The sequence below is a fragment of the Physeter macrocephalus genome, chromosome 1 (assembly GCF_002837175.3).
Source record: "Physeter macrocephalus isolate SW-GA chromosome 1, ASM283717v5, whole genome shotgun sequence".
Lineage (NCBI taxonomy): Eukaryota > Metazoa > Chordata > Mammalia > Artiodactyla > Physeteridae > Physeter > Physeter macrocephalus.
The window spans coordinates 79,319,344-79,329,018 of record NC_041214.2 but is presented as its reverse complement, the minus strand read 5'-3'; the positions used below and the strand labels follow the sequence as shown (position 1 = coordinate 79,329,018).

At 39.8% G+C, this 9,675-nt stretch overlaps 1 protein-coding gene across 3 annotated transcripts in view; it reads right to left on the bottom strand.

Moving 5' to 3' along the window:
* Positions 1-8,333, bottom strand: part of FETUB (fetuin B) — an 18,299-nt gene extending 9,966 nt beyond the window's left edge. The window contains exons 1-5 of one of the 3 annotated variants that reach the window (XM_007116279.3): positions 8,106-8,333; positions 7,662-7,772; positions 6,250-6,337; positions 3,982-4,151; positions 3,169-3,267 (exon numbers count right to left, since the gene is read on the bottom strand). In XM_007116279.3, coding sequence (XP_007116341.1) covers positions 3,169-3,267; positions 3,982-4,151; positions 6,250-6,337; positions 7,662-7,772; positions 8,106-8,333 — 696 coding nt within the window. Of the gene's footprint in view, positions 1-3,168; positions 3,268-3,981; positions 4,152-6,249; positions 6,338-7,661; positions 7,773-8,101 lie in introns of all 3 variants that reach the window. The other 2 variants (XM_024124443.2, XM_024124444.2) reach the window with 2 other exon arrangements.
* Between the last annotated feature and the right edge of the window lie 1,342 nt (positions 8,334-9,675).

The window sequence follows — 9,675 nt, the reverse complement described above, 5'->3', positions numbered from 1 at the left end:
GACAAAGGATTAATCTCCAAAATATATAAACAGCTCATGCAGCTCAATATTAAAAAAACACACAACCCAATCCAAAAATGGGTAGAGGACTTAAATAGACATCTCTCCAAAGAAGACATACAGATGGCCAAGAAGCAAATGAAAAGCTGCTCAACATCACTAATTATTAGAGAAATGCAAATCAAAACTACAATGAGGTATCACCTCACACCAGTTAGAATGGGCATCATCAGGCCAGTATGGAGAACAGTATGGAGGTTCCTTACAAAACTAAAAATAGAATTACCATATGATCTAGCAAGGCCACTACTGGGCATATACCCAGAGAAAACCATAATTCAAAAAGACACATGCACCCCAATGTTCATTGCAGCACTACTTACAATAGCCAGGTCATGGAAGCAACCTAAATGCCCATAGACAGACAAATGGATAAAGAAGATGTGGTACATATATAGAATGGAATATTACTCAGCCATAAAAAGGAATGAAATTGGGTCTTTTGTTGAGACGTGTATGGATCTAGAGACTGTCATACAGAGTGAAGTAAGAGAAAAACAGAAAGAGAAAAACAAATATCATATATTAATGCATATATGTGGAGTTAGAAAAATGGTACAGATGAATTCTGCCCTGGTTTGCAGGGCAAAAATTGAGACACAGATGTAGAGAACAAACGTATGGACACCAAGGGGGGAACATGGCAGGGGGTGTGGTAATGGTGTGATGAATTGGGAGATTGGGATTGACATGTATACACTGATGTGTATAAAATTGATGACTAATAAGAACCTGCTGTATAAAAAAATAAATAAAATTCAAAAATTCAAACAAAAAAAAACCTCTTACATTTATAGTCAGTTGATCTTCAAAATGTATGTCAATACAATTAAATGGGGGAAATAATAGCCTTTTCAACCAATGGTGCTGGGACAACTGGAGATCCACAAGCAGAAGAATAAAGTTGAACCTCCTACCTCATATCATATACAAAAATTAACTCAAAAATGGGTCAGAGGGGACTTTCCTGGCTGTCCAGTGGATAAGACTCTGCGCTTCCAATGCAGGGACAGGGGTTCGATCCCTGGTCAGGGAACTAAGATCCCACATGCAACTAAGATCCCACATGCCATGCAACGTGGCCCAAAAAAAAAAAAAAAAAAAAAAAGGGGGTCAGAGACCTAAAGCTAAAACTATAAAACTCTTAGAGGAATACAGAGGAGTAAATCTTAGTGATCTTGGATTAGGTAATGGATTCTTAGATATGACACAAAAAGCACATTCAAAAAAAATAAATAAATAAAGAAGATTTCATTAAAATTAAAAATTTTTGTACTTCAAAGAACATCATCAAGAAAATGAATAGGGTGGTACAGTGGTTGAGAGTCCGCCTGCTGATGCAGGGGACGTAGGTTTGTGCCCCAGTCCAGGAAGATCCCACATGCCACGGAGCGGCTAGGCCCGTGAGCCATGGCCGCTGAGCCTGCGCGTCCAGAGCCTGTGCTCCGCAACGGGAGAGGCCACAGCAGTGAGAGGCCCTTGTACCGCAAAAATAAATGAAAATGAATAGACAAATCAGAGAATGGGAGAAAATATTTGAAAATCATATATCTGATAAAGGGATTATATCCAGAATATGTAAAGAATTCTTACAATTCAACAATAAAAAAATAAATAATCTAAGTTTTAAATGACAAAGGATTTGAATAGACATTCCTCCAAAGAATACATACAAATGGCCAAAAAGCACATTAAAAGATACTCAATCATTAGCCATTAGGAAAATTCAAATATAACCAAAATGAGAGACTACTTCATACTCAGTAAGATAGCTATAATAAAAAGGACATATAATAATTATAAGCATTGGTAAAAACATGAAGAAATTGAAACCCTCACACATTGCTGATGGGATTATGAAACTGGTGCCATCACTTTGGAAAACAGTTTGCAGTTAGTTAAAAGGTTAAGCATAGAATTCTCGTATGACCCAGCAGTCCCACTCCAAGGTATGTACTCAAAAGAAATGAAAACATATGTATACATAAAAACTTATACACAGGGAATTCCCTGGCCATCCAGTGGTTAGGACTCGGCGCTTTCACTGCCATAGGCCTAGGTTCAAACCTTGGTTGGGGAACTAAGATCCCGCAAGCCAAAAGAAAAAAAACTTATACACAAATGTTCATAGTAGTACTATTCATAACATCTCAAATGAGGAAACAACTCAAATATCAATCAACTGTTGAATGGATAAACAATATGTGGTATGTCCATGCAATGAAATAATATTTGGCCATTAAAAAAATGAAGCACTGATACATCAATGCTGAACATGGATAACCCTTGAAAACATTTTGCTAAGTGAAAGAAGCCAGACACAAAAGGCCACATACAGTGTGATTCCATTATATAAAATGTTCAAAAAATGTAGTCATAGAGTCAGTAAGTAGATTAGTGGCTTCTGGGGGCATGGGTGAGAGGGCAAGCGGAATGACTGCTAATGGATGTAGAGTTTCTTTTTGGGCTGATGAAAATATTCTAAAATTAGATAGTGGTGATGACAGCACAACTCTATGAATAGACTAAAAAACACTGACTTGTACACCTTAAAAGGGTGAATTTTATTGTGTTTGAATTATATCTTAACAAAATTTTATTATAACTAAGTGAATAAGGGGGGAAAAAAGCTTGCATTTTTCCTAATTGTGCTACAATACATTTTGCCAATTGACATTCCTACTAGGTGTGCTTCAGATAGTTTCAGGGCACCCTCCCCATCTTGGCTGCATTCTTTGAAAGAAGCCCTGTTTCACTTTGTCCTCCTTAAAGAGTGGTCCAAGGAATGGAACACCATGCTGTATTCCAAATGTAACTGGGCCTGTTTGGATAAAAGCAGGACTACCACCAACCACTGAGGAGATTTGTTTATATTTTTATAGCCTCCTATGATCATTTTTTGCAAAGGCATCACAGTGCTGATGAAAACTGCATTTACAATCAAATATTATTGCATCTGGGCCATCTCTAACTAGTCAGTTGCTCCTTAAGGGGAAGAAAAGTATCTTATGCATTACAACACTTAATGTATAATTTATGCTCAATAAATATATACAGATGATCTGTGAGCACAAAGCTTAAATTATGAACACATTCAACAATACTCACCACAGAGTTAGGGGACTGAAGTACACAGCTGCTAGCCTGGGACTTGGTACATGACTCTTTGATTAAATATTCTACAAAGTAGGTAGGGCCAAACACCCACTGGTAGGAGACAAGAGGTGAGAAATAAAAATCAAACCTTCTCAAGTGGAGAAATGACTCAGGTTTGGCAACATTATATTTACAGAAACCATACATTCCCAGAGTCATTGTCAACACACGTCTCTTTTTGTCCCTGTAATCCCCACCATGATCAAACCATGTAGTATGATTTTGTTGTTTAGAAAACATAATCACCATACCTTTCTTCCCTTCTTAAGGATTTAAATGGGCTCTAAAAACCTTCCCCTGGGTGAGCTTACTTTTCCTCATGTAAATTTGTTTTTAAATTAGCTTTTCTCCATATGATAGATATCAACATAATTCAGGTACAAATGAACATTTCCCCTAACCCATAAAACTCAACATCCACTCCTGTATTTAAAACACAGAATAGAAGTTGACTTGCTAAGTGGTCCAAGGTCAACCAGATACGGGAATGTGGTAGTAAATAGTGAACCTAAGTAGAATAACACAAGGAGACTATGAGTCCCTTTTCCTTCTTGCCTTCAGGGCAATGAAGTAAAATCATATCACACAACTCTAACGGAAATCCCATGGAATGACTCAGAAACTAAAACATGATTGAATGTGCATCAGGGTTACCAAAGGTAGGGAATGAAGAAAAGGCTCTTAGCGTTCTAATCAAAAAGAGTGCCTCGATAGCGATAGCAACAGTTATGAGACATATTGTTGTAACTGGACTTTCAGCCTCACCTGACTAGAAGTCTTGGTGATTTTGACGAGAGAATACTGCTTCGAGGGGCTCTTACTGTTGTATTTTGCAAGAGACTCAGTAGCAGTTTCCAGGAACCGGGGGTCTGACAAATCATCGGGGCTGGAGCTGGGACAGTCAGGGCACATCATGCTAATCTCGCTTCGAGAAACTGTTGATGCCAAAGGGAGCAAGTTTAAAAATAAAACTCCTTAATGATACATAATCCTATAAATCATATGATCACAACAGAAGCAGAGATTGAAAGAAAAAAAGATAATGCTCAGCTTTGTCAAGGATGGAGTGGAAAAGCATTATTTAGAAAGAAAGTTAGCTTTCTGCAGAGTTTTCTGCAATGAGCGTGTATTACTTTCATAATTTAAAAGGAAACAAAGCAATATTTTTTCACTTTACGCAAATTTTTTTACCCTAGGAATTTAGTTAAAAAACACATAATATAGTACAGTTGACCCTTGAACAACACGGCGGTTAGGGGTGCTGACCCTCTACACAGCCAAAAATCTCAGTTTAACTTTACATTCAGCCCTCTGTATCCACAGTTCTGTATCCATGGATTCAACTAACTGCATATAGTGTAATATTACAGTATGTATTTAGTGAAAAAAAAATCCATGTATGAGTGGACCATGATAGTTAGTTCAAACCCATGTTGTTCAAGGGTTAACTGTATATTGGTATTAAAACATTTTCCTAAATAGCTCAATATCTTCCACCATTATTGCCTCTGTAAAGCAGACTGAGTTGGGATTTCATTACCGTCATGTTTTATTTACCTTTAGGTCGCCAACACCTAACATAATATCTAATGCATGGTTGGTGCTTAGTAAATACCTGCTGAATGAATGAGTGAGTGAATGACATATGGAAGGTGGAAGCACACCCTCTTTGGTTAGAAAATGCAAGTGAGCTGGAAAATAAAAGTTGATCAAATCACTGTATGACTGGATAGGATAATCACACTAATGGTACAGCTAGAATGTCTGATTGGGAGGCACTGAGGGTGGCCAAACTTGTATAAAAGTCAGGCTAGGAAACTTGTCTAGAAGTTGTTTTGACAAAGCAAGCACATTGCTTTGATCAACTGTGTGTTTATTTGGGTGTATTCGGGCATTTTGTGGGGAAGTTACACCCACAGCTGTCACTCCCAGCACCATCCCCACAAGTCATTTCCTGACCTCCCATACCTCAGGTACCTAGGACTTCCATTTAAGACCTGATCCGTTTTATTGGTTGTTGTCCTCTAATTTAGGCGAGTCTCATCTTCACAACCAGGAAGGTTTAGATCTGTTGCCTTGTCTCTCAAAGGAACCAACGGCATTATTATCACCTAGAGCTTGTTAGAAATGCAGAACCTCAGGCCCTGCCCCAGACCTATGGAATCAGAATCTGCACTTGAACAAGATCTCCCAGGGGAGTCACACACACACATAATAGTTTGATGAGTAGCCATATCCTATTTTCCCATGCCATGGATGCTTGCTTTTCAAAGAGAGACCCAGAATGAATGTATGTATTTATTAATTTATTCAATGATATTACAGACTCCTTACACTTGATAGGAACTGGGTGAGAGTTGTAGCAGAGAGGAAGAAGGGATAAAACGTTCTACACAATATAAGACAGAAGACCCCAAATCAAGGCAGTGCATGGTCTGTACTCCATGAATGGTTAGGTTAAAGTTGTATAGGGATGTAGAATAGGAAAGCACCACTTTTTGTTTGTTTTTTGAGGGGAGGGGGAGTTTCTTGAATAGAGAACGTGGTGGAGGAAGCAGCATTGACAATGATCTTTAAAGAATGCTTATGAGTTCCAAGGGCAGAGGTTATCAGTGGAGGGCATCCTCAGCAGAGGGAGAAGAACAAACAAGATGCAGAGGTTGGAAAGTGTGATGTGTATTCCGAGAATAGTGAGCGATCCAGTTGAATGGAGGGCAGAGTTGGTAAAGTCAAGGAAATAAGGCAGAAATAGCTAGAAAGGAAGCCTGGGGACCAGTCAAAGAGATTATGCCATTTATGTCAGACTGAAAATTTAGGATTTGATGTAGGACACAATGTAGAGCTATTGCAGGTTATTTAGGAAGATTAATTGTGGGAAGAGGAGCAGTGCAAAGTGTTGGATATATGAAGAACTTGGCTTCAGAATGAATAGGAAGTAAGGATGGGAGAAACCCTATACACTATAGCATAGTGTAGTTAAGTGCCTTTTTTCCATCTTTTATTAAAATGCACAAAATCAAAGTGATCTCTTACCTGGGCGAAGAGTACAATTATAAGCAGGTAAATATAAAATTCTTCTTGCCTTATTAATGTAAAATATTGCTTTGCATTGACCATAAACCTGGAACCAACAAATACATTTTATGACGCAGTGGAATGAACTAAGACTTTTAAATACCCCCAGAATGAAACTGGACATTTCATTTTTAAAGAACAAGAAACTTAAGGTCAATTTTAGTAGTTTTGGGTGGGGAAACAGCCAGCTGATCATTAAACAGTTTAACCTTCTCCTGAGACACAGCTTGACTTCTTCCCAGCCTCCTTCCTGCTTAGATGAGACTGTGTGTAACTGAGTTCTAACCACAGCGAGGTGAGCAGAAGTGATATGTAACCACTTCCAGGTCTAGCCCATAAAGCTCTCCCATGTGCTATCTGTCCTCCGTGCTCTTTCCCTTTCCATAGCTTGATGCAGATGAGCATGGTGACCACAGAAGCCACGAGCTGAAGGCAGCAGAGTCTAGGGCCACAACATGGAAGGTACCTGGGTCTCCAAATCACTCCTGGAGGAAAGCCCCTTCCTGATCAAGAATTTCTATTTTGAACTTTATGTGAATGGGAATCAACTTCTATCATTTTGCAATCAGCATACGCTTTTTAGTGTATGTGTTATAGCAGCTAGTGTCACCTTAACAAATGTAATTCACAATACGGTAAATAGACTATTTGCTTTTCAAAACCAGGTAGGTGCAGTTTGACAAATTTGGTTAAATGATTAGAAAAAGATATCTTGGTCAAATAGTTCACTTCTAAACACTTATATCATACTCCTGCACTCATAGAATTTCATATAAATTAATGAAAATAATCTCAGGATAATTGAGAACCAAATGAAAACTGACTATGTTATTTTCAAGCCTCTTCTATGGTCATCTTTAATAGGATCAATTCTGATTCCCTTTAGGTTCTATGATTCCAGGAAATCCTTCCATGGCACCTCTGAGAGTCCCCATACCATAGCCGTCCCTGTCCCCAGCCTCAAATCTCATATCAGTGCTCAGTGAAACAAACTAAAGCAAAATAAAACAAATTTATAAGTTCCCCCTCCATTACTTCTACAGTTTTCCTTAGACACACTTCCAGAGCACTACACCTCAGATCTTTTTTTCTCAATTTAAACACCAGCTCAGAGCCTACAGAAAGGTCTTGGAGGTAGGAAATAATTTGGGAGCAACTTTTCAATTCTGGTGTCATGACCCCAGTGGGAGCCTCAGACACCCCTCTGATTAAATTCTATTTTGTCTGTAGAATTGGAATAACCACATAGGCACCCTGCCAAAGAGATTTTAAAGAGGGATATTTAAAGATGGCACACATTGAACAATCTTCATCCTGTAGACAGAGAACACCTAGTTTTCCTCCTCGAGCTCCTGGACACAAGTACTTACCGATTTATGTAAGATCCTCACCCCACAATTCTTCCACGACCTCCTGCTGAGCACATGGCAGCCAGTCTCTAACACGTCCAGCGTGAAATAGAACAGAGACCCCAGACCAGGCTGTGGGAAGGGGAGGAGAAATGCACAACCCACATGAAGCAGAAATCCCTAAAGACCAGCAAAAAAGGTCCCTGCTTTATGGCAAAGCCAAAGGCTATGACGTTTGTGAAGATTTCTTATAAACGGTGGGACACACGATTCTGAGCAGATACCGTTAGCACTTGTTTCTAATAACAATAAGAGCCTGTAGCACCCTGGCAGAGGAGAGCAACATGTACTCAGCAGGGTTTCTGATTTGGAAAGCACCTGCCAACAGGTATCTCTGGGTTCCTGTCCCCTGGCCAGCCTCCCCAAATTGTGCAAACACCTGCCCCAGAGGGTACTGCCACTTACCTCTTGTCTGTGTTCACGGGCATCACTCACTCGGTTGAGGCTCAGCACGTAGCCATCCTTTCGGTCCCTGTTGATGTCCTGCAGGATGGAGTTCGCGATATCCAGCACATATGAGCTGTTGCAGGCAAGGGAGAGGAGAAGCGAGGGGCTGGGGACTGGCTCGGGTGGAGATACAGCCCCGCAGCACACGGCCAGGGTGCAGAGCGCCAGGGGTAGGAGCAGACTCATCCTGTGGGGAGCAAGGCCCAGGAGGGGTCAGTATGCAGAGCTGCAGGGACCGGGCTGTTTATAGGGCTCTGAGGCCAACTTGAGCAACTTTGTGATTGCAACCTAAACCAGTGATCAGGATTTTATCTCCTTGAATTCTAAATGTGGATTTCCCTGAGTCAGTACTTTGGATGGGATTTGCCACTATCTGTAACCTTAGACCCCTGAGTAATCTCACATTCATGTGTACATGTAAACAGATTTAAGTTTCCTAACCGTTTCCCAAGAAATCAAAATAAACCCTTGGGTCAAGGCTCCCAGGAGGTCATGATTGAGTTCTGGTTTGTGTCCAGGGCTCCAGCTGAGTCAGAATATGCAGACTATCATGTTCTCTCATCACCCCTAGCACGTTGCCTCTAGCTGATGTCCTGGCCACACTTGTCTTTATCTCCGTCTTGGAGCCCAGAATCACGGTGCTAACGGTGCTCTGTGACTTCATGCTCCACCTCCCAGGATCACCATTCTTGTTATATCTGAAAAAGGACTTTAACCCCATATCATCTACATAAAGGCCAGGTGAGACTCCTAAAGCACTTTGGAATCTGGCTAGAAACAGTTTTGTTTAGCATACATACAGATGGCCAATAGGCACATGAAAAAATGCTCAACATTGCTAATTATTAGAGAAATGCAAATCAAAACTACAATGAGGTATCACCTCACAACAGTCAGAATGGCCATCATTAAAAAGTCTACAAATAATAAATGCTGGAGAGGGTGTGGAGAAAAGGGAACCCTCTTACACTGCTGGTGGGAATGTAAATTGGGACAACCACTATGGAGAACAGTATGGAGGTTCCTTAAAATACTAAAAATAGAGTTGTTATATGATCCAGCAATCTCACTCCTGGGCATATATCCAGAGGAAACTCTTAATTCAAAAAGATATATGCACCCCAATGTTCATAACAGCACTATTTACAATAGCCAAGTCATGGAAGCAATCTAAGTGTCCATTGACAGATGAATGGATAAAGAAGATGTGGGATATATATACAATGGAATATTACTCAGCCAATATATAATTTTCCACTGTAAAACTGGCAGCCTTTATGAGGCAAAAATATACTTCTCTCTTTTCCTCAGGATGATAACCAAAGGAATCTGCCTCTAACCATCTAGTCACTCAGCCAGCGTTCAAGAGACAGCCTTCTATGAAATAATGCCATTTGCAGCAACATGGATGGACTTAAAGATTATCATACTAAGTAAAGTAGGACAAAGACAAATATCATATGATATTGCTTATATGTGAAATCTAAAATATGACACAAATGAACTTATTTATAAAACAGAAACAGAC